The sequence below is a fragment of the Spinacia oleracea genome, chromosome 1, assembly GCF_020520425.1.
Source record: "Spinacia oleracea cultivar Varoflay chromosome 1, BTI_SOV_V1, whole genome shotgun sequence".
NCBI lineage: Eukaryota > Viridiplantae > Streptophyta > Magnoliopsida > Caryophyllales > Amaranthaceae > Spinacia > Spinacia oleracea.
Window position 1 is genome coordinate 77,131,670 of NC_079487.1, and position 26,899 is coordinate 77,158,568.

The 26,899-nt window shown below is 37.0% G+C and overlaps 1 protein-coding gene across 1 annotated transcript; it reads right to left on the reverse strand.

Moving 5' to 3' along the window:
* Positions 1-10,110: 10,110 nt before the first annotated feature.
* Positions 10,111-11,687, reverse strand: LOC110778224 (uncharacterized). The gene is made up of 2 exons (XM_021982795.2): positions 11,213-11,687; positions 10,111-11,129 (listed from the first exon to the last, which is right to left on the reverse strand). Exons 1-2 carry the CDS (start codon positions 11,602-11,604, stop codon positions 11,111-11,113), a joined length of 411 nt encoding a protein of 136 aa, XP_021838487.1. The 5' UTR covers positions 11,605-11,687; the 3' UTR covers positions 10,111-11,110.
* Positions 11,688-26,899: the final 15,212 nt, after the last annotated feature.

The window sequence follows — 26,899 nt, forward strand, 5'->3', positions numbered from 1 at the left end:
TCCTCAGGGATGGTGGATAAAACTTGTCTCTCATTAACTTTTGTAGCTCGTTCCAACCAAATCCAGACCCATTCTTTCGTTCCTTGTTAACTTTCCACCATAATCCTGCTTGACCCGTTAAGTAGAACACTGCGAAATCAACTCTCCATTTCTCAGGGCATTGCAGGGTTTCAAACAACTGATCAATGCGACTTATCCAATCCTTGAACTCAACTGGATCGGGCTTGCCATCATAGGATGGTGGGTTAAGCGACGAAAAGTTCTTGAACATCGTTGCGCTCTCGTTCCCACTAACATCTTTCTTTTTCCGAGAATCATGGACCAATTCGGCCAACATTGCACTCACATTTTCCAATCGTTCCATCCTTTCCTCATGGCCATTAACATGGACATACTCCTCGTGAGTAATGTCGTTATCATCGTGAACATGATGCTCGTTGCGAGCTCCGTTGGTAACATCGTTGATAGCATCAATGGTCGACATTCTGCATAACATATCTTATCAGATTGAAGCGAAGTAATAATATAAAATAAACCCTTTGATCTCGTTCCTACACTCACACTCATATTCATTTTAACTTAGCAATATTTTAGAACATTCTTTTTAACTCATTCCTTAAAATTCTTCACTTAAAGCCTAATGAATTCTATTCGTGCCAAAACCCGTAAGGTTTAGCACTTATGGTCCAGAACCTTTGCTCTTGATACCAAACTGTAACGCCCCGACCTCTAATTCAATAATTTAAAGCATAATTAGCAGCGGAATTAACCTAATTGGTCGGGACATTACCTGCCGTAACTTCCTTTTCGAAAATTACAAGGCAGACATCAATCAAAAGCCTTTAAATGCTCCAAAATATATAATAATCCTTTATATTACCAAAATGAAAGTACATAACTTACTAAAAGTCTTTAATTAAAACTTATTAAACTATTAGAACCGTAAACATAAACTAGGTGGATAATATTAATGTGAAACTCCTCGCCACTACTCGTGTCCATCATTCCCCGCAGTACCTAAAACGAAAAACAAAACGGTGAGCCGAAGACTCAGTAACGAACTATTCTAGCGGCGTAAATTCATTTCAATTCATTTTATTTAATAACACAGGGAGAATAGAATAAGTAAAACATTTAATAAAACATCATATTCACTTCATTCATAAACTTTGCAATTTAACATGCTAGTTGTCGGCAAGTACGAACCGTGAAGGAATTCTCCACTGGGCCTGGGCCCATAAGAGCCTGGGCTCATCGTAACATGGGCCTGGGCCCTGAGCCTGGGCTCATAAACCATGGGAGCCTGGGCTCGTAATCCATGGGTGGACAGGTGTCCGTGGTGCATGCATGACCGATAGATAGGAAGATGGTAGTTTATATACCGCCAGACAAACCAGTTCTTTCACTTTCATTTATCATGTTGTATGTAATTTTACCAAGCCTTGGCTTGTATTTCAATTCGAAATAACATAACTCATTTTATATCATAAAACATCATTTAGATCCTGGGATCCATAAAACATCATTTCATTCAACGCATCATATAAACATTATTTTATGAGAAAACTCAAACAAATCATATTATAAAGAATAATTCAAACAAATCATAATTCATTCCCACAATCCATAAAACGTGTCAAAACATTTAATTCATAAATCCAATCATAACGTCATAATTTCGTAATACATTTATAAAGGGATTGCGGGTACTAGCAATAGCCGTTACCTCACTTCCGCGATTTTGCTAAGGAATTCGCTTGGTTCGTTCGTCCTGAGCTCCGAGTCCAATTTCTTTCAAAATATTAAATTATTGAATTAGTATTAAATCGATGAATAATCTAAAATCAATAGTTTATAAATAAATTTATAAGTAATGAATAAATAATGAATTTTAAATAAAAAAAATAATTTCGAAATTTATTGAAAATATTATTAATCAAAATTTCAATCGAAATATATATTTATATTCATAAATCGATTTTCATTTGAATTTCATTATTGTTAAATAAAGCCTTTAATTTATTTTAGTAAAATCGATAATTAAACCTGAAAAATAATAACAATCTATTAGTAAATAATTAATTCATAAAATGTATTAAAACATGAAATTTAATAATTAGGAAATCTGAAATGGTAATTCAATTTAACTCACCAAAGGCCCAAATGAGTGTGGCCCAATTTAATTTGTGGGTTTTAAGGGAAGTGAATCAAAACCAAAATAAGTTTTGGTTTTCTGGGAGCAGTGCTCGAACGAAACAGGGAAGGGGGAGGGGGCCGAAACAGGGGAAGCGGAGCAAGGAGGGCACGAGGAGGAAGGAGGGAAGGGGGGTGAGGCGTCTGGCTGGGCGACGCAGCGCCGGAAGGCGACGGTGAGGGCGGTGGTTTGCGGTGGTGGTCCAGGCGAGGGGAGGAGGGAGTGCGAAAATGAAGGGGAAGCAGGGGAGGGTTGTGAGGGAGAGCGAGTACGAAAGGGTGGTTCTGGGCGGTGGTTGAGGTGGACGCGGTTGCTGGTGGTTATCGGAGGGATAAGGTGGTGATGGTGGTGCGGTGGTTGTGGTGTTGGTGCGGTGGGGCGAAAGAGAGGAAACAGGGGAGAGTAGAGGAGGTGGGTCGCGAAGGAGGTGAGAGAGCAGGGGGAGGTACGGTGGGCGTGCGGTGGTGCTGGAGGGAGACGGTGGTCAAGGTGGTGGTTGGGCGGAGGTGGTTCGCTGTGGTGGTGGTCGAAGGTGGTTATCGATGGTGGTTCGAATCAGAGAAGAGGAGGGGAGTGGAATTGGAGTTTTTGATTTTGGTTTTTGGTTGAGGGAATTGATCTCTGATTGTTGAATTTGTAAAGGGAAGGAGTAAGAATTCAATTTGAACTTGGCAATGAATGTGTATCAGATTGAGGGAAAAGGAGAAGGAAGGAAGTTGACTTCCTGGTTTGAGCGTGGGGAGCAAGAAAATAAAGCTGACATTTTCATTTTTTTTTTATTTTATTTATTTATTTATTTATTTTTTTTTAAATAAATTCACAATATTTGGCAAAAATTCAGAATTTGTAATAAAATGTTTAATTAAAATAATTCCTTAAAAATAAATAAATTATCGTTAACGAAAATAAATAATTTCAGTTTATAAATTTGTCGTTTAAAATAATTCGTAAAAACGATTAAAATGACGAAATTCGATTATTCGTAATTTAATTAAAAACGAAATTAAGTTGATAAATATTTTTAATTTTAATAAATCGAGTTTAAAATTTCGGGGTATTACAGTTCAGTCAAGAGTAAGTTGTGAGGCTAATATAGATTAGAACTCACTGATCGGAAGCATTGCTCCAGCCAGATGTTTCGATCACTTGATCTCACTGAATTAATTGTTCGTAATTAATATGAATCTTGATATTAGACTAATGCACATTGGGTGAAGGACACATTTCCTTCATTTTCCACTTCAACCAACCTGCTTTGATTCTATGAGCCGCATCGCCATCCAATTCCCCATCCTTCTGGATAATATATAGATCCTAAATAACGGAACATTTCAGAGCCTTGGACAATTTTCCCATCTAAGGTAATCTCTCCCGTCTCTCTGTCTTGGACTCCATTAAACTTACACTCCATATATTCCGTCTTGTTTCTACTCAACCTAAAACTCCGAGATTCCAAAGTTTGTCTCCATAACTCCAACTTACTTTCAACTCCTTCTCTTGTCATCATGCACCAAGGTATACCATCTTGAATTGACCTCGTCAATTCGTCGATGACTATAGAAAAAAGAAACGGGCTAAGTGCAAAACCTTGATGCACTTCAATCGTAATGAGGACTTATTTGGTCTTACCAACACTAGTTCTCACGCTCGTGCTAACTCTCTCATACATGTCCTTGATAATATCAATATACTTACTCGAAATTCCTTTCCTACTTAATGCCCACCAAAGAATTTCCCTCGTAATTCCTTTCCTACATAATGCCCACCAAAGAATTTCAGTCATTTCTCATAGAACAAAAATCAAATTTGTAAGTAATATAAATCTACCTTCGTGAAATTGATTAAATGTCTTTCCAAGAATTGCTTCCTCAAAGGACGATTAAAAAAATTTACTAAATTTTTTATCAAAGAAGAATTTAAAATGACAACTAAGCTTTATATATATATATATATATATATATGTTTAGGCTCATGTGAGAAGTACAACTTAGGTGAGAAGGGTGAGAAGTATTTATGACCCTTTGATCAAGTTAATCGACGGAGCAGATTTTTTGCCTTAGTAATGACTATCGAATTTTTTAGAAATTGGCCCTCGTGCACTTTCTTCCGCCTCCTCTTGTCCCTATTTACTTGAAAGCTCTGTTAAGCTTTGTTAATGGTGCCCAGAATGTTGAAAAAAATTGATTACCCCTCAACTTAAAACCTTCAACCTCCCACTTTCTCTCTCCTCTTAGCTTACCCACAATCAACGACTTTGGGTAACAATCAGAGTTTCGTTCTCCTCATATTATTCAACTAATCCTCCATTAAATATAAATTAATCCCATAATTATTTTCTGGGCAACAACAATTATATAATCTCATATAATTTCAATCACTTCTTCCTAAAGTGAACCATTTCTAGGCTTAATTACTTGATGTATCTGGGATGGTAACTCGATGTACCTCGAATACGTAGTTGATGTACCTCGAATACTTTGTTGATGTATCTGTGATACTTAGGGAGGGTTGAAGTTTGGAAGGTTGAAAGTTGGGCTAACGGAGGAGCTTTAACTTACAAAAAACATACATCTCTCTCCACCAACTTCCACTTTCTTTACTTGTATATATAAAGTATTTATGATGTATCTACAATGCATCTTTGTTTATCTTTGTTGTAATTTTAATGTATTTATATTTCTCGTTCGTACTATGGAGGAGGAGGATAAAATGAAAGAAAGGGACTGATGGAGGTGTATAAAAATGGAGGAGACAGAAAGGTTTCCACAAAAAAGGAAAAAGTTGAGGGAGAAGAGAGAAAGAAATAGTGGGAAGTCACTTAGGATTGTGGGAACCAAGTTCTATTGTAGGTTGGAAATTGCAGCAAGTAAAAGTTACGAAATAGTCCATATTCAGTATATCACCATTAATGAAATCTGCGCCGTTCTTTCGCGTAATTGATGGTTGGTATAGCTTCTCACGCTTCTCACCGTAAGACCACTTCTCACCGGATCCCAACCCTATATATATATATATATATAGTCTTTAGTTAAGAGCTACTTAAAATAAGGCTATTACACTCACGATTACCGTGATTGCAGAATTTTCCAGACTTGTTCGGCCCTTTGCTTCGACTTTGAACGCCATCACGGGCTCCCTTCCCGTACTACCCTTTATCCGCATATTTTCGGTGTTAGTCACCGTCTGGTATGCCTCATCAACAGAAGGCAGAGGCGTTTGAGCCAAAAGTTGGGCTCGAATGGTCTCATAATGATCGTCAAGACCGATAAAAAAATAATGCAAGCGATCCTCCTCACGTATTTCTCCAACCTGTTTCGCAATATTACAGGTACAACCTGCACACGAACACCGCGGCACCGTTGCGTACTGCACATACCCCTTCTAGATTTTAGACATTCGTCCGAAATACTCCATAACACCTTCTGTAATGGCTTGTTTACAGCCACTTAACGCCATCTTGATATGGCAGACTCTCATATATTCCGTTCACCATACAGAATCTCTTCCTCAAATGACACCACAGTTCATGCGCAATTTCATAGTCTTCAATGGAAGACCGTAGATTTTCATCGATCGTATTCATAATCCACGAAATCGGCCACCATTGAATTCACAGCATACCAATGCTTCATCTTGGTTGAGTCGGTAGTAGGTCCGGTGATCGAACCATCCACAAACCCAAACTTAAACTTTGAAATCATGGCACGCCTCACAGCCTTAGCCCACTCGTCATAATTTGCCGCACCACGAAGCTTTACCGGCATGATAACGATGCCTGAGCCATCTCCGGACCCAAGGTAGTAATCAAGGTCTGCCGGTGGTGAAGTCTCCTTCGTCGGTTGTCCTCTCCGTCCTTGCCCATGACAGATGAACCATATCAATCACGACCCTTCTCTCAATCTCTACGGAAAAAGAAATAGGTTTTGTAACCTAGGCTCTTGATACCATGACAAATAATATTCAATCTCGTAGTTTCTCATTAATTCTCAACAGTATTAATATATACGAAGTATTACATAGGGAATGCTAACTAGGTAATTCCGTAGATATCTAGGATATTACAATATTCACATAATAAACTCTGTATACTCCGTATACTATTGTAACAATTATGGATTGGGTGTTTCTTTATACCTTTTGACCTCTCCTTCCTCTCTTCCTTGGGGATCTTTCTTATGGAATTGTTGTTAGTTTCTAGCAATAGAGATGAAGTTGATAAAGGGATCATTCAGTTGTTCTTGTCTCTGTTCATATCATTAATTTTATAAGCTGAAGGGAAGAAATATCGAGATGAATTACTTGTCTGTAACTATTCCTCAAGATTTTGCAGTTTTTTCTCTATCCATAGATCATGCGAAGTATATTAACTGTTTTGTGTAACTGTCTTGATCAGAATTTCGATATTGATACTTCATTGGACACTTGAGAATCATTGTTTGTCCTAAATTTAATCTTTCTTACTTTTATTTGAGATGTGTGCCCAATTTTTTGCAATTTATCTGTAACCAGTTAACTGCTATTCTAAAGTACTTATCATCTTTTTTTCTTCTTTTGCAGATTAATCTTCTAAAATTCTCAAACTGAAAATTGAAGGTGGACCAGAAATGATAGATGAAGATTATTTATTTTACACTTTAGTTTGAGCTGTATTTTAGAATTTTGTGTTCAAGGATATTTGGATAGTGTACTTCAATCACTTTTTGGTTTGTTAGTTTTAGGAACTTGAAAGACATTGTTATCTATTTTAATTACCATCCAACACAATTAAATGGTTGCAAAATTTCCAATAAGGCAATAACGGTCGAGAGTACACATAAACGAGTATAATTCTACATCCACGTTTTAGGAACATCTTAAATGTAGACTTATACTTATTATGATGTAAATGCACCATTTTCATACTATTAATACCACTGAAGATATATTTAGTCCTACTCTAAACCTCAAATAGTATTCTTCCTAAATCCAGTGGTACCCTTGACATTTTCGTTTATGTGTACTCTCTATCGTTTATTGGAACTTATTTAACCAATTACTGATATTTCCACAATTTATTGTAAATCCACTTACATTATCTTATACCCCATATTATATTATATTATTTTATCTTATAATCCACATTATCTTATGATATCTTATTAGTCTTTATCTTATCTGAAATAATCTAGACTTATCTTATATAATGTAGCAATAGTACTTATTCTATACCTTATTAGCCATTTACGTACCTTAGTTGATGTTATACTTAATATTATCTTATTAACCCTTGTAAAGTGAACTTATTTTTATTATATTACCCTTATACTATCATTTTATCTTATTATAGTAAGTGAACTTATTATTTTATCTTATTATCTTACATTAACTCATAGGAACCCATTCGCCCTTAATCATATTTATATATGACGATCATATAGTAAATGTCTTTGTAAAATCTATTAGCTCGAATGGTGGAGAAATGTGTGATCCGTATACAAATATTCCTTTTTGTTTGTTATTCCAATATTGTATCTCATTTATAAAAGATGCATAAGTATTAGTTAAACGTGTATTCCTTTTGTATATTAGTTTCATGACTTAATTAATTTACTGTTAGTTCAGCACACATAAGATAAGGATACAATATCTCATATATACAAGCTCAAATATTAAATTTTATAACTTTCAATAAAAGGCAATAATACAAAATAACATAAGTTTAAAGGGTTAAAAATATAACAAAATATTTAATAATACTCTATAAGTTAAGTTCCATTAACATCTCAATTGTTCAACTAAGACAAGGATATAATAATATAAGACAATACAAGTTTAAATGTTACATTATATTATATACTTACAAGAAAATACTAACTAAGAAAGTCAAAATAAGTTGAGGCATTAATCTTCTTTAAGTGAAATTATTTCAACGTATATAAGGATCAAATTAAATCATATTCCGTATTAGCTCAAATTGTAAACCAATGTGTATCCTTATATAATTATTCTCTTTTGCTTGTTTTTCCAACATTTTGTATCTAAATTCTAAAATTTAAGCTCAACTTTTATTCATTTAAGGCTAATTTTTATTTATTTAAGCAAAATCTTTATTCATTTAAGCTGAACTTATATTCATTTAAGTTGAACCTATATTCATTTAAGCTCAACTTTTGTGTAGCGAAAGCCTCAATGGTTCCCTTGACATTTTCGTTTATGTGTACGCTCCATCGTTTATTGGAACTTATTTAAACAATTAGTGATTATTTGAACAATTTATTGTAAATTCACTTACATTATCTTATACTCCATATTATATTATTTTATCTTATACTCCACATTATCTTATGTTATCTTATTAGTTGTTATCTTATCTGAACTAATCTAGACTTATCTTATATAATATAACAATAATACTTATTGCATACCTTATGAGTCCTTACCTTAGCTGATGATGTTATACTTAGTATTATCTTATTAGCCCTTGTAAATTAAACTTATTTTTATTATATTACCCTTATACTGCGTATTATTTAATCTTATTATCTTACATTAAGAGCAACTCCAATGATTACAAAATGGACTTGCTCACAAAAAAAAATGAACATGTGAGCAGGTAGCTCACCATTGGTACAACAATGACATAAGCAGCTGTTAAAACATTGTAGCTATTTTGGGCTACGTAGCTCAAAAAAAATATAGCTCTAATAAATAAATTATTTAAATTAAATATTATAGGGAGGTACAAAGTATTGTAGCCCACCAATATGATAACTTGTAATTTTAATCAATTGTAGCTAGAAATTTGATGTGGCAAACTTAGCCACAATATCTTGTAGCTCACCATTGGAGTTGCTCTAACTCATAGGAACTCATTCTCCCGGCAACCATATATCACTGTATTTCCAATACTAGGCAATGATGTATTAAAATGCAAAAGCATTTTGCAGGATTGGGGGTAGATGGGATGACCCGCAATTAACGTGTGTAAAATAAAAATAGGCAATAAGACCAACTCCGGTTCAATGTTTTCCGTAGCTTGTATTCGTCAATTTGTGAACCTGGCTCACAAAAGTTGGTGTCATTGAGTGATTAAGAAAAAGATGAGATCGTGCAAGAGCTTCAAGTTTGTTTGCTTATTTGGGTTTCTAACTTGTAAACCAACCTACTGCTGGTAAAAACTACTACGGAGTACTCCGTATTAAATGTCATAAGCATGACAAATCCAACCGCAACATATCAGTTTTCTTAGGAATCATAATACATAGCAAATTGATTTGGCATCCTAAATCCAAATTGTTTCACCCTTCTCCTGTACTAGTCTAGTTATGACCACTCTTCCTACTAGAGGCTCCGCACCTGGAATAGAAAAATGAAAATGTGTCAAAGAGTTTAAGCGATGATACTTCCATCCAGATATTTCTTTTCTTGTTTTTGTGAATGAGCCACAAGGGCTGTACAAAATACAATTATTTGAACCCGAGACCTATAATACACAGACCCTCAATCTTACGTCAAAGCAATACAAATTACTTCCATTCGGGTTTTCAACTGGTGAGCTACACCACCATCATCAATTTCCATAATCGGTTTATTGCTTTGAGATCTTGAAAGTGGGCGACATTTTGATGTAATTCCATTAAATCTAATAATGGTGTACTCCGTATAATAACAAGATGGGGTATGAGAGAAAAAGATGGTAGGGAACAAAGTTTGAGGAGTGAGGAAGTTAGGGGATTGCGCTTGAGAATTGGGACTAGGGAGCTGATGAGGGAAGATGTGTTGCAATAGTGTAACTAATTGGAAAACAATATCCCTCTAACACTTTCGCTCCTCTCTAAAAAATGGCGCCATATCCTAATGATGCAACTATTTAGGAACGAAAGAAGTATAACTTATATGATTTCGAATTAGAAATTGAAAGAAAATGCAAGGTCAAGTACCAAAAGCCCAGTTATTTGAATATCAAAATATCTGAATTATGCAAAGAAATAGAAAAAGAAGCAAGGTTAACTTAGCTAAAACACTTGAATAGAATAATTTGTTCGGAAAACGGCCCTTATAATCCTGATCAAAACTAAGTACTAAAGAGCAATAGCAATAGCCATGAAAAAGGCTGGAAACTTGCAAGACCATGATCATACTTATGATGTTCAACCACTATTTGAAGCCCCTAAACACCGTCACACCAATTATCTGTATTCATAGAGGGACACAGGAGCACGGTAGCAGTAAAGTCAAGTGGCTTACAAGAGGTATGCATCGTCCAGGTGACCATTTTTGTGAGTACAACTTCGGAAACAGCCCACCACAGACATGAAGAATTGACAATCATTGACTTTTACAGCCCTCATTATCAAAAAATGAAGATAGGTCTCATCTGATTTTTCATCATATTCAGAGAGCAACAAGCCAAACAAGGTCCCTTCCAAATGGATAAGTGAAAGTTTATACTCAAAGTATTGTCCCGACAAAAATGTGCAATGAAAGATTCATGTTCGATTCCAACAATGGAACCAGAAGCAAATTTCATTGTATCCCAGTTATAAGTAGAGATAAGGCCAGTACGTTTATGAATCCAATAGATGGTTGATTCCTCTAAAACAGTGATAGGATCCCCGGACATGTCACAGAAATGATAATAGAGATAAGGTTGAGACTTGAGAGAAGGTATTGCACTCTTCTTTGGCCACATCAAAAGTTAACTGGTGTTCACATACGCTAAGGGCTAAAGGATCAGCAACAATAATTCTACCCACAGACTCGCCCAATGAAGAGACTAAACAACAATTGAACGGCTGGTCACTGGAATGATGGTTACAAATCTTGGACCACGAATCCTGTTGGGGGTCATAAATCACTCCTAAATCTAATGAATCAGCTTCGTCTTCACAGAGCATAACCCCGATAATGTAAAGTTGTTCACCCAAACTCACAATATTAGGGGTGTGCGGTGTGCCTGTAAATTCAGAAGAAGAAAAAAACACCATTACAGAACAAAAACACCATCTGATTTGAATAAAGAAAGAATCAAAAATATACCTGATAAAGAGGGGGGATGATGAAACAGGTTTCCACTCGATATTAGGATGATCAAGATTTAAATAGACAAGTTTTTTATCCTCAATTGTATACATAGTATTGTGGATTACAGTGCAACGAACAGGAGTCACATAATCTTGTACCAGCAACAAATGTAAAGGGTAATCGGAAATAAACCTAGAGGAATCACCACAATCACTGTGATTATGCCAGCTGTAATAGCTAATATCGTGTTCACGGTGTACTTGCAGCTCCGTTAAGGGGATACTCAGTCTATACCACGCTGTCTTTACATCAAAATCCCCGCTTTCAGCCATTCTCAAAGCTATTCGATATTCTTCGGCTTCCGAGTCACCCAAACGGCCACCCAAACGGCCACCCAAACGGCTCATTGTTCCTCCCCCTTTCTCTCTCACTCAAATTTCTAGGCCCTATTCTCTAATTCTATATGCCCTATTCGGTAAAATTACCCACAACGGATAGAGCAACCAATGGTGGTGAATAATACTTCCTTCGTCTTTTAATACACGCAACGTTTGTTAGAGCAAGATCAAGGGGGTTTTGTCTTAAGATTTTTTCTACATGCCATGTCAGCATTTTACTATTATTAAATAATTAAATTATAATTAAGACTCTTTAAGATTCAATCAAATTTAGAGCAAGATCAAGGGGTCTTGTCTTAAGATTTTCTTCATTTTCTATGTCAACATTTCATTAATATTAAATAATTAAATTATTTTTAAGACTCCTTAAGATTCAATTAAATTTAGCTCTTCACCCATTAAATCATTTAAGACTTGTAAATTTATGTAAAATATCATTTTATTATTTAATTTAACTCACATACCAAGTCTTAAGTTGAGTCTTAATTTTTTAAGACTTTGATAAGACTTGTCTACTTCAATGCTACAATTTCTATATGTCTGATCTTAAGATTGATGAATTATATGCCATGTCAGCACAACCCATGTCTTAAGACTTGGGGCTGATCATGTTCTTAGCTCTTCACCCTTCAAACTTGTTTAAGACTTGTATATTTATGCACCATTTATTATTTTATTATTTTACTCAACTCACACAAGAGTCTTAAATGGAGTCTTAGTTTTTTAAGACTCGGTTTAAGACTTTGGCAAAACGCATCCACTTCAATGCTACAAGTTACTTTGTTCAATCTTAAGACTAGGTGACTCATATGCCATGTCAGCGTAACTCAAGTCTTAAGATATAGGGCTGATCATGCTCTTAGTTTCATGCATGTCAATGCACAACTTTGATCATTTATATCTTAAATTCTCTTTATTCAAAAATTATAAAAAATTGATATTTTGAAAATACATATTGAGACGAATCTAACAAGATCCCACATGACTATGTTTTATCTAATATAAAAGGCACTAAGAATAGTCAAAGTAGATTATATGAATAGTGACAAAAGTCCAAACGTTGCAAGTATTAAGGCCCTATTTGGTTCATTATTAGTAAAGGAAAGGAAGAGAAAAGAAAGGAAGAGAAAAGAAAGGAAGGGAAAAGAAAGGAAAAGAAGGGAAGGGAAATAGATTTTATTTTTCTGTGTTTGATTTAAGGGAAAGAAATGAAGGGAAGAGAAAAGAAATATAAATGAGAGTTTTTAATTTTCTCTTTCCTTCCAAATTCCTCCAATTTTGGGAGGAAAGGAAAGTGAAAATTTTATAAAGGAGCTTTCCTTCCAATTCCCTTCATTTCCTTCCACTTCCCATATAATTATTTGTACCAAATACAGGAAACCTTATGTTACTTTTCCTTTCTTTTCTTTTCCTTCCAATTTCTCCTAACCAAATAAAGCCTAAAAGACGGAGGAAGTAGTTGTTAACGGTTAGTTGTTAAAGTAGGGTAACTATACGAAATATGAGTGTTCGGTCAGTAGCGTTTGCTATCGTAAATTAAAGGAAAATTTGGCAATTACTACCTAGGTTTTTAGTGACTTTGCGAATGACTACCTAGATTGTTAAAAGTTGTCAATTACTACCTACATATTTAGTTATTGTTGTCAATTGCTACCTTAACACATATTTTAGTCAATTAGTTACTAATTATATCATAATTAACCGAAAATCATATTTAATATTTTAATTAAATAATAAAATTTAAGGTTAAAATAAAAATTCAATAGGAATAGGTAAGGCCAATTTGCTGTTAGTTGGTAACTGGAGATGAAACTGAGGATCTAGATTCCCACTTGGCTGAATTATTTTGCATCCCACCATCACGCTTTGAGTGTTTGGGTTTGCCTCATCGGCGACCTCAAATTCAATCGCATCTTGATTCGACGGTGACGATTTTGACGATGATTTCGAGGGCCTCCGTTTGCTTTCTACACCGGAAGAGAACAGGTTAACAGAGTCAAAATCCACAAAAACATAGAGCTAATGGATGAACTGTATGGCTGGAGAAGGGGAGGAGAAGTGGACATTGACAATTATCTTCTTCAATGAAATAGTCAAGGATGAAAGTGACATTGGCGGTACAGGTGAAGGTGAAGGTGAAGGGAGTGTAGTTACCACTGCGAGTGATGGCGCTGCTGTCATAGTTGAACTTACCGTGACGATGAAGGTTGCCGGCTATTTTGCTCACTGCTCCCTCCTACCCCCACCAGGTGAACTCCAACAATCATGTACTCTCTTTCAAAATCAAACAAAAATCCAAATTAATACCCAAAAAATCAAATAGATTTAAATAGAAAAAATCCCCAAATCTCTGATTAGTTTCACTAAAGCGAGCCTTCCGTGGGATTGAAACTCCGACTCATCAGGAGCCTTCCACGTAGGAGCAACCCGAAAAACCTTCACCAACAATGCCGGCTTCTGTATGATTTTTTTTGAGATTTTTTTAATTTAATTAGTGTTGGATTTTTTTAAAATTTTAATTTTTATTAATTAGTTAAAATAATTAAGTTATGATTAACGACTAATTATGATATGATTAGTGATTAATTGATCAGCATATGGTCTAAGGTAGCAATTGACAACAATAAATCAACACCTAGGTAGTAATTGACAACTTTTAACTATCAAGGTAGTAATTGACAAAGTCACAAAAAACCTAGGTGGTAATTGGCAAATTTTCCTAAATTAAATAAAAGCTATAATATTATTTAAAATTTTACTATTAATTTATCAAACTCTATCCGAAATTGATGCTTGTATTGTATGAACCTCTTGCAAAATTCACTTAAATAAGTGATTCGTTCTCTTACCCGACTTTCAAGCGGTTTCAATATTAATTTAAATGCATAACCGGACCCGAAAACTTGTTTGGTGGTGACTCCATCAATGTTCAAAATTCCTAAGCCGTATGGGTATTTTACGCATTTTCTATATTTTGAACTTCGATTTTCTATGTTCAAATTCAATTACGTCACTTGTGTGAACCTATAATTTGGCTCCCCCTTTAGGAGCGAGATTGAGAAGATCAAGCCAAACCTAGTTGATCATATTCTTGATAAATTGAACAAGTTTGAGTCCTTCGTGAGTCTTAAACAAGATTAGTCAAACACTCATAACTTACATACAAAATCCAACTTACAAGCTATATGAAATACGAAAAATACCACTAAAAAAACCCTACAATGACTAATGAAGATTAGATTGCAAATATATTTATAGTTAAGTTTCTTGAACTGCATGGGACTTGGATGTCAGAAATCTTTTGCATAGATACTTATTGGAATTTGTATCGGATTTACCATGAAAACACTTTAAGAGATTAGAGTCATGTCATAATATAAGTCGTTCTCATTAAAGGTGCTTATAACCATTCCTCAAACATGAGTAATTATGATTACTTGTTTGAAGATTAGTTAAAAGGAGATTGTAAAAGAAGTATCCAGGCTTACTATGAATCAAATTGAGTCTTTCATAGATTACAAGATTGGATTATCCTCCTATCTTATACGATATGGTGTTGTTGTGTAACAAGGTCTCTCGGAGAGTTAGATATTGTGAAAATGTATGGTCGTGCTCATAATGGTTAACGCTTAACCTTATGTTAAAGTTTAACAGTTGAACTCATTAATTCGAGAAACACTTCTGGACCTAATAAGGATGACTTGGATCTTACCTTATGTTTAGCAAGTAACACTAAGAGACAAAGGAATGCGAATGCACTCTTGTCTAAAGGAAAAGTGGGAGACTCAAGGAAATGGGTCCTTCGCCCAAGGTGCATTAGTATAATACCAAGGTTCAGATTGATAATGAATAATTAATTCAGTAAGATTAAGTGATCGGAACAGCTAGCTGGAGCAATGTTTCTGATTAGTGAGTTCTAATCCTTATTAGGCTCGCAACTTAATCTTGACTGAACCTACAAGGTCACACCAATGACATAAAACAGATCGCCGATTAAATGAATCGGAAATTCATTTAATGGCTATTCGAGAAATTAGTTCGAAAAACGTAAATATACTATAAGACGTTGGATCGTAATCGTATATCGTATCGCGTATATTGTTGGTCGGAGTCGGACTATTGATCGTATCGTAAGACGTTGGATCATCAAGTAATATACAATAAATAGTGGTCGTAAGGCATTAGACGCAAACAGGAAGAGGGACGATCGAGCAACGCTGCGGCCCACGAGCTGAGCCAAGCGCGCATGCGCTCAAGGCCCGCAAGCGCACAACGATGCCCATGTGCGAGCAGCATGCCCATGGCCTTGCCGCTGGGCGCGCATAAAGCAACAACAACAACAACCACACAAGCGCGACCCACGACCCAACACCTTGGTGTTGTGCGCGTGTGGGCTTGCGGGGGTAATGCAGGCTGCTCACAAGGCCTTGTGCCTTTGGCCAGTTAATTATTGATATAACCTTAGGGTTATTTCATTAATCCCATGCATGCCGTTTTCAATACAACCAATCATTCAACCCTAGAGACACATCAATCACCCTAATTTTCTCCGTGCCTCCAAGTTGAATATTTCCCAAAATCTAAACAACCTTGTGGAAGATCTAAGGTATCAGAATCAAGGCGGATCTAAACGTGTCTGTGGGCGATTGTAGAGGAACTACAAGTGGAGTTCTCGTCCGTGTTCATATAGCAAGTGCGAGTACATGCATCTAACGTATGTATCGTTTAATCTATACTTTTACATGGATCCTGATTTCAGGATTGTTTACTCTTTGTTAATTTGATCAGCATTAAATCCCAACACAATTCCATAGCATCGAAAAATTTCAAAGGAAATCCCAACAAAGTGCTAACTATTGCAAAAAATAATTAAAAAACCTTAAAAAAAGTAAACAAATCTTCATCTTCTATACTCCCAAGTTCTCATCCTCCGGTCAACTTCTTTATAGGTACCTGGAGGTAATTGTGTAAGATAACACAATTACCCCATTTAACTAGAAGAACTACATAAAACTTTGGGGAATACTGTTACTTTTTTCTTGTTTTTAATATATTATCTTTATAATTGATTCTATTTGACACAGAAAAAAATGAAAAATGAAAAATATATCTTTTGCAGTAAAAATAGCAAAGTACGAAAAAATTGAGAAAAACACAAAAAAAATCACATCGACGGTACCCTTGAATATGCTTCCCAGCAAAACACCGATACCCCAAACAAATAAAAAAACTAAGCCCAAAATACAGAGCAAATAATCTAAAATCTAAATCACAAACCCAGAAAATCAAATTCAAAATCAAATCAACTTTTAATTAAAATACTGTAGAAATTAAAAAAAAAAATAGGGGGAAAACTAACTGGTATGGTTCTACTTGGTGGAGTTAGCTTGGCAACCGGAAGATGGGGTGTAATTGAGAGAGCAAGGATCGCCGAACTTGACCGAAGCAGATTGATGGTGGAGACGGCGGTGATGGCAGACGGTTGAGAAGTAGGAGGAGAGAGAAAGTGGCGAGGTTTGAAATTAGAAGCGAAGACGGCGATGGAGTTGAGAGAAAAGAGAGGGTGTGCGGTCAAACGGAATTCTCAGGGTTTAACATGAAATCCGGGGGGTTAGATTAGAGCTGAGGGTATTATCGTATATTCCTAAGTGGCCACGAAAAGTGTATTTACTCTTTTACCCTCAACTCTTGACTTATATAATAGAGAGTTTATTTTAATGTAAAATAAATAATATCGCAGTATCTCTTATTTGTAAGATCTAGCTAGCTATTATTTTAGAATTTTATCTTATAAGCTCTAATTAAGAATCTCCTATTTTCTACTTCAGAGAAAGCTCTTATTTTTTCTCTCTAATTAAGAGACTCTTTATTCAAGCTCTGAATCTTTTTAAAGATGAAGAAAAATCCGTCAGAAGTAATTAGAAAAAGAAGGAAAGTCGGAGATGAAAAGACGAAGGTTATACCTTGTGTTGTTTGTCCATCCCAAGATCGGAATGTGTTTTGCGTGAAAACACGGAAACCTAATTCATGTGCGATGCTGTGGTTGAAGGTGGACGTTTCTGTCCCGTTTGATAAATTATGTTCTTTACTCTCCAAATCAGCATCATCATCATCATCATTGTACGGGAGTAAAGATAACCTACCAGACCATCCAGATCCTACAAGACCATACAGGTCCTACCAGGCCATTTAGGTCCCACCAAGATCTTCCAAGCGGAGTAACCGCAAGAAGTAATCACCGAAAATAATACAAACCCTCAAGGACCACGCAGACCCATAGGTCTGCGGGGCAACGACCTGCTAGACGACAACGGAGATACGTCGTTAAGCAAAAGGACAAATAACAAGTACATCACCAACATACACGCGGCGACATCTGAATAGGCCAAAGAACTGAATAGTACGCCTATAAATACTACCGTCCCAATTCATTCATGGACAAGTTCAATACAAGAACAATTCTTAACCCTTTCCACTTTCTCTCTCTAGAATATCATTTCATTTGCTGACTTAGGCATCAGAGGGGATTTCCTCGGTTAAACCCTCGAGGCTAACTTACGTTCGTTCTGTCTGACAGGGCTTCATCTCCAGGCAGAGCATTCCTAGTTCCATACTCAGAACAATCATCATCATCATCATCAATTAGGGTTCCTTACATCCATCACGATCATTCTAAAAACTGCGACTCAACGCGATTTTCGAGTTCAACCCTCAACCCTGACAATGATTTGTCTACCTGTGATACTTACCCTAATGGCATGTGTGCTTCCATTGGTTCCATTATTTACTCTGTTGGTGGCGTTGATTACGTCAGTTGTCCTGCAGCGAGTCCAAATTATAAAATCAGGTTTTGTGACTTTTCCCAGGGCGACGACTCTTCAATTTGGAGTGTGGGTGCCCCTTTCGTTTCCCCTAGAGAATATCCCTACACTCTGGCGATTGGGGGTAAGTTGTACATTATTTCAAGTATTTATCTTCCTCCCGGTTTGGATTTGGAGTGGGACTCGTCTAATTATGATTTTGGTGAGGTATTTGATCCTGTTGAAGGCTACTGTTCCCCAGTTCCGGCTCCACCCTTTCCTTGGCGGAAAGAATATCAATTTATGAAGGTTGTTCCTATACTCCTTGGAATGAAAAACTTTGAGGGTATCTTGGTGGTTACTTACTTGCGTCGTGGTCATAAAACGCGCCAAATTCTCAACAATGTTGGTCTTTATGATGTCAACAACCAGTCCTGGGAGTCCTGGAGCGTTGAGTTGTGTCCATTTGCTAATCTTCTAAACGAGGCTGCCTTGCATAGAGCAATGGGGATATTCCTCCCTGTGCTGAACATAACTCTATTTATTGGATGTATTTGACTAGTGATTCATATCCTGGCATTTGCTCCTACGACGTGGTCGATAAGATATTTCGAAAAGGCTCCATTGTCGGATTAAACCATGAGCATAACCTTAAATATTTTTTTGATCATCGTAAGCCCTTGTTTCATCTTCATGCTAATTTATTTTGCCTGCTCTGGCACGATTATTGTTGTAACGGAAGCGCCGAAATCAAAACAAACTAACAATAACAAACAAATAAGACGAACAAATAACACACGAAGATTTAACGAGGTTCACTATCAATGCGATAGCTACGTCCTCCGGATCGGGGTGAAAATCTTTACTGTGGAGATCAAAGGGAATACAATAGCGAGAGACTGGTAATTCTCCAAAGAATACTCACAAACTCTCTCTATGTGTTTTCCCTCACAATTTTGTGGCTTAAAGCAAAAAACCCTAAAAAGATTATATTCTTATACTCAAAGATATGAGTATATATATATATACCAAGAATTGACAAAGCAACACAGCAAGAAATATCACGAAGTCAAAGTTTGCTTGAGGTAGTGGAGTATTAATTCATGAACCCAAGTGAAGAAATAGCCAAGCAACACTTCGTAATTCTCAATAGAAACCGCAGCACTATTGCAGTTTAAAAGCTAAACTATAGCCCTCCCGTGGTTTAGAAATCTACCCCAAAATGCTTCATCAAATAACAAAGGACTTGTTGATACAAGTCACAAACCACAAATATCCAACAATTCTCCACCTTGACTTGTATTTAACAAGACAAGCCAAACCAAACTAAAGATCCAACCAAACGTATAATTTGACGTCTTAAGCTATACCCAAAAAAAGAAACACACCCAAAACAACACAAACGCCCACTTTATCCCGGGGCCCGGATCGCCTCCACCTCGAGGCACAGCCCATAAGGGTATTAAACATGACTATCAATGTTCAACAAGTCCAAGCAATGTTTGAACTTGCGAACTGGAACTGGCTTGGTGAACATATCAGCTGGGTTATCAGCAGTACCAACTTTCTTCACCACAATACGCTTCTCATTCCTAAGGAAATGATAACGCAGATCAATATGTTTAGTTCTATCATGATGTACCTAATCTTTGGCAAGGAAAATAGCACTCAAACTATCGCAATAGACTGTAGCACGATCATGAGGAATGCCCAAATCACTAACAAGACCCCGCAACCATATACCCTCTTTCGCAGCAGTAGTCAACGCCATATACTCAGCTTCCGTTGTAGACAACGTAACCGAAGATTTCAAAGTGGCCTTCCAACTAATCACTGAACCCCCAAGAGTGTATACATAACCTGTCACAGATCTCCTAGTATCAACATCACCTGCATAATCAGAATCACAATAGCCAGAAACCAAACACTGAGTCTCATTGTCATAAATGAGACCAACATCTGCCGTTCCAGCCAAATAGCGAAAGATTCGCTTCATACACTGCCAATGCTCCTTCTTAGGTTGAGACATAAACCTGCTAACAACACTCACATCATGTGCAATATCAGGCCTAGTGCAAACCATAGCATACATCAAACTACCAACTGCACTAGCATACGGAACACTAGACATGAACTCCTTCTCTTCGTCAGATTGAGGAGTATACATAGAAAGACGAGTGTTAGGAGCAATAGGAGTATCTATAGATTTTGTATTTTTCATACCAAACCTGTCAAGAATTCTCTGAATGTAGCTCTTTTGCGAAAGAAACAACTTCTTCTTGACACGATCTCTATATATCTCCATCCCCAAAATCTTCTGAGCTGCTCCTAAGTCTTTCATGTCAAATTCGGAACTCAAAAGCTCCTTCAACTTGCGCACATTCGACATTTCCTTAGTTGCAATAAGCATGTCATCAACATACAACAGTAAATAAATATAAGAACCATCCTCCACCTTACTGTGATAAACGCAGCAATCGTAAGGACTCCTGTTGTAGCCATGCTCCACCATAAAGTTGTCAAACCGCTTGTACCACTGTCTAGGTGACTATTTGAGCCCATACAAGGACTTCTTCAAATGGAACACATAGGTCTCCTTCCCAGAGGCAATGAACCCCTCAGGCTGACTCATATAGATATCTTCCTCGAGCTCACCATGCAAAAACGTTGTCTTCACATCCATTTGCTCAAGTTCTAGATCATAATGTGCCACTATTGCTAGCAACACCCGAATAGAAGTATGTCGAACCACTGGTGAGAAAATCTCGTTGTAATCCACTCCTTTCTGCTGTCTAAAACCTTTAGCAACGAGCCGAGCCTTGTACCTAATTGGATCCCCTTCTGAAGTACCTTCTTTCCTCTTGAGAACCCACTTGCATCCAATCAACCTACGACCACGAGGTAGTCGCACAAGTTCCCATGTCTTGTTCTTGTGAAGAGACTTCATCTCTTCGCTCATAGCAACCAACCATTTACCTGACTCAGCACAAGAAACTGCTTCCTTGTAAGTAGTTGGCTCAGGTGTCTCAATATCATCTGCAACATGTAATGCATAAACCACCAACTCCTCTACACAACCGTTCTGACCAGGAACATGATGTCCCTCCATCTCCTCAATGAGTCTTTGCGGCTTCTTTCTTGGTCTTTTAGAACCAACATCCGCAGCATGGTCGGTCTCTGACTCACCTGTATCAGTTCCTACAGGCTCATCATCAAACTGACTAGTGGTCACCGGACTCTGCTCCACCTGAATCTGGCCACCATCCGCAGGAGTAGATAATGACTCTATTTCTAACTCATCATCCCGAATCGTGTTGTCATTCCTGTTACCTGCAGTTTTATTAATAGACACATACATAGTATTTTCATCAAAAGTTACATCTCTACTAGTTACAATGCGACTTTCTGATGGGGACCAAATTCTATATCCCTTAACACCATCTCCGTATCCCATCGAAGCAACCCTTCTTGGCTCTCGGCTCTAGCTTACCATCATTAACATGATAATAAACCACACATCCGAAAACCCGCAACAACGAATAATCAGCACTTCTTCCGGACCATTCCTCACAAGGTATCTTGCAGTCAATACCTGTATGAGGAGCACGATTAATCAAGTAGCAAGACGTTTTCACGGATTCCGGCCAATACCACCTAGTCAAACCTGCATCAAAGAGCATACAACGAGCTCTCTCAAGCAGTGTCTTGTTCATTCTCTCTGCAACACCATTCTGTTGTGGTGTCTTTCTAACAGTACGATGTCTTACAATCCCTTCGTCCCTGCAAAGATCATTGAACTCATCACAAACAAACTCAAGACCATTATCCATTCGGAGACGTTTTACCTTCTTGCCAGTCTGATTTTCAACTAACACTTTCCAATGCTTGAAAGTGTTAAAGGCCTCTCCTTTGTGCTTCAAAACATAAAGCCATGTGTACCTGGAGAAATCATCAATAAAAGTAACAAAATATCAATATCCCCCAATACCCTCAACACGAGAAGGCCCCCAACAATCAGAATGAATATAATCCAAAGTGGCCTTTGTGACATGCAACCCTTTGCCAAACTTAGCACGATGTTGCTTACCAAACACACAAAATTCACAAAACTCAAGGTTCTTCACCTTGTGACCACCAAGAAGGCCTAATTTGGATAATGTCTGCATACCACGCTCGCTCATATGACCAAGCCTCTTATGCCATAGCTTAGTCATATCATCTGAACCTGTGGATGCTACAAGCGCAGAACCAGTCCGAACAGTACCAAGAAAATAATACAAAGTACCCAATTTAGTACCTTTCAGTGCTACCTTCGAACCCTTCAAAACACACAATTCCCCATCTGAACCTGAAAACGTAAACCCCTCCTTGTCAAGAGTACTAAGAGAGATCAAATTCTTCTTCAGTTGTGGAACGTGCCTAACGTTCACCAAAGTACGAATCTTTCCATCAGCATTCTTTATCTTAATATTTCCTCTACCCACAACCTTACATGCGGCATTATTACCCATGATAACATCACCACCATCAAAGGACTCATAAGTAGAAAACCATTCTCGAATAGGACACATGTGATAAGTACAACCAGAATCTAACACCTAACGATCCGTATTCTGACTACCCCCACTAACGGTTAAGGCCAAGTCTTCTTCCGAATCAAAATCAGTATTCTGTTGTGCAACGTTAGCATGGGAATTATTTCTGGGATTTTTAGGACATTTATCTTTCCAATGGCCAGGTTCTTTACAATAGTGACAAATATTCTTGGTCTTATTACTCTTACCCTTAGAATTTTTCTTTTTCTTAGAGTTCGAGTTATTAGTACCTGCTGAACTAACTACTAATCCAGCCCCAGAATCAATACCGCTATCATTAGTCGCCGCCTTATGGCGCAACTCCCTAGTAAAAAGTGTTGACTTCACTTCTTCTAAGGTCACATTTTCTTTTCCCACCACAAACGACTCAACAAAATTTTCATAAGAAGCAGGCAAAGAAACCAACAAAATCAAAGCAGCGTCCTCATCTTCAATCTTAACATCTATATTACGCAAATCAAGTAAAATAGTATTAAGTTTGTCTAGATGATACCTTAAAGGCGTACCTGACTGCATTCGCAGGGCAAACAACCATTGTTTCAACAACAACTTGTTGGTGAGAGACTTCGTCATGTAAAGACTCTCCAATTTGGACCACAGACCCAAAGCTGACATCTCATCCGAAACTTCTGTGATCACATCATCTGCCAAACTCAGTAATATGGTGGAGTGAGCCTTCTCCTCCATCGTCTCTAAACCCGCTGCGCTCATGCCCTTTTCAAGCAAATCCTTTTTCTTTTCAGTCAAAGGCTTCCAAATACCCTGTTGTTTCAACAAGGCTCGCATCTTGATCTGCCATAGTGCGAAGCTATTCCTACCCGTAAATTTCTCAATCTTCATGGTCGTAGTGTTCATCTTCTCGGATCGTAAATCCCGCTCTGATACCAAGTTTGTTGTAACGGAAGCGCCGAAATCAAAACAAACTAACAATAACAAACAAATAAGACGAACAAATAACACACGAAGATTTAACGAGGTTCACTATCAATGCGATAGCTACGTCCTCCGGGTCGGGGTGAAAATCTTTACTTTGGAGATCAAAGGGAATACAATAGCGAGAGACTGGTAATTCTCCCAAGAATTCTCACAAACTCTCTCTATGTGTTTTCCCTCACAATTTTGTGACTTAAAGCAAAAAACCCTAAAAAGATTATATTCTTATACTCAAAGATATGAGTATATATATATACCAAGGATTGACAAAGCAACACAGCAAGAAATATATCATGAAGTCAAAGTTTTCTTGAGGACCAAGTGGAGTATTAATTCATGAAGCCCAAGTGAAGAAATAGCCAAGCAACACTTTGTAATTCTCAGTAGAAACCGCAGCACTATTGCAGTTTAAAAGCTAAACTGCAGCCCTCCCGTGGTTTAGAAATCTACCCCAAAATGCTTCGTCAAATAACAAAGGACTTGTTGATACAAGTCACAAACCACAAATATCCAACAATTATCATCCCCTGCCAGATTATTGTGATCCTAACGAGTGTTCAGAAACCTTAAACCGTCTACCACTTCTCCATCTTACGTGTGTGTTTAGACACCCATGGTCCTGCTTCTCTCACTGCTTTTTTGGTTAGCTGTTTCAATTCTATCCTTCATGACCGTGCCTCGCTTTCTGATGCTATCTTACTGTAAGTCTCTCATTCATTCTGCTTATTCATATTTATTTCCATTTAATTTCAAACTTATTATCCTGTTTATATTATTGCTATATATTTTTATCATTCAATCATCTTTCTTGAGCTTGTGCTTATTTTAACCTGTAGCTAAGATATTCGGGATCATTAAATTCATTGCTTACTCAACTCCTGCCTTTTAATGTTCCCTTACCAAAATTGATTTTGTTCACAAATTTTGGTTATTTGTTTCCTAACTTTGAGTATCATCATAGAAAATCTAGTATGTTACTAGTCTTGTATGGACGCAACAAGGTAAATAGAAAACAAATCAAAAAATAATTGATTTTTTGGAAGTAAATCATAGAGTGATTAAAGTAGTTTCCATATTTCTATTGTGTTTATTTTGTCGATAGTAACTTTATGTTGTTAATTATGTCTAATTTGTCTATATAATTTATTATTAGGGGCATCTTGTTAACTTGCCCATATTCACGAAAGAGTTATGTCCCTATCAATCTGATCTCTGAGAATCTTGTTATCTTTTCTTCATTTTCTGAATCATCTTCAAGGTTTGGTATAAAGCCAATTCTAAGAATTCGCACAGGGCCCTAATTTACTTTTCCACACCCCTGCCTCTAGCCATAAACTTTTTTACAACGTGCCCTAGCCTAAATATAAAAAATAATATTTGCCACATTCTCATTATTGTAATATTATCAGACCATAATTTATTCCCTCATATTATTGAAATCTCAAATGCATGTTGATTAAAATTTTGACTAATATATCATAATTAACTATATTTTAAATCATAAGATCTAGATGATTAAGTTTCCTTATTATTAATATGTTTGCAACAACAAAGTATTTTTTATATGTTAATGTAAATGATTGCATATCACTTTAAAATTTCGTGCAAAATTTGATTTATACATGTAGATGATGCATCACACTTGATGATGATACAATTTTGGATTTTAGATTGGGCTGTGATAGGACCCTAGTAGTATATCAACTACCCACAAGGATCACCTCCAAGACAATCAACCAAACAATACAACTCCAATTCGCCACAAATAATCCACCAAACAAATAACCAATAATGGACAACAAGAAACAATCAAATGCGGAAGAACAAAATCAATCAACACACGCTAATTATACGTGGAAAGCCCCTTCGATGTGAAGAGTAAAAACCACGGGACTTGTGAGGAGTCCACCCTTGTCACCTTCTCTTATTATGATAAAATTGAGGACAAAAGAACCCAAATCAGACATACAAAGGTTCAGAACGCACCCACACTTCCATACATAAGAGATGAAAAAATAAGAGATGAAGAGTGGAGAATATCACCCAAAAACGCAGTTCTGTCCAGCAGCCAAAACTCATGATCCAGACCACTGATCGACAATCGCACAGAACAAAGCTTCAAGTGTTCTGAACAAGCTGTCCAAAATTAGTGCAATCGGACCACGACAACCCTTCGTTTGGTGGCGTACAAGCTGCTGCGTAGTGTAGCAAATAGAGCTACGAAAATCCTCTGCCTCTTTTCTCTTGCCTCTGATTTTTTTGAGTGTTTTTTATGTGTGTTCACACTCCTCTTTTGCTGCCCCATATACCTCAGCAAAAGACTCCAAAAGTCTTCTTTTGGAAGTCAACCACTTAACCCATGATTGGGCCACACAATCTAAGTTGACTTTGGGCTAAGACAATTTTACAAATTGCCACAAAGTGGGCTGGACACCCACAACAATCTCCCCCTCCAGCCCATCACGAGGAAGACACGATCACTACGTGATCACTTGAACCTCATCCCGGCAAGCTTACTACAAAGCTCAACCTTGCTTCCGGGAACCACCTTTGTCAACATATCTGCACCATTCTTGTCGGTGTGGACTTTCTTCAGTTTCATTCTCTGCTCTTCAATCACATCTCGCAACCAATGATATCTAACGTCAATGTGTTTTGTGAAAGAATGATACATTGAATTCTTGCTCAAATCCATAGCACTCTGACTGTCACAGAATACTACATACTCACCTTGCTTCAAACCCAACTCTTGAAGGAACCTCTTAAGACAAAGCATATCCTTTCTTGCTTCCACTGCTGCAATATATATATATACTCTGCCTCAGTCGTGGACAAAGCTACACATTTTCTTAGCTTGGATTTACATGAGATGGCTCCTCCTGAAAAATGTAAACACATAACATGAGGTAGATTTTCTATTATCAAGATCACCTGTCATATCAAAATCAGTATAACCTTCAAGTATAGGTTTGCCAC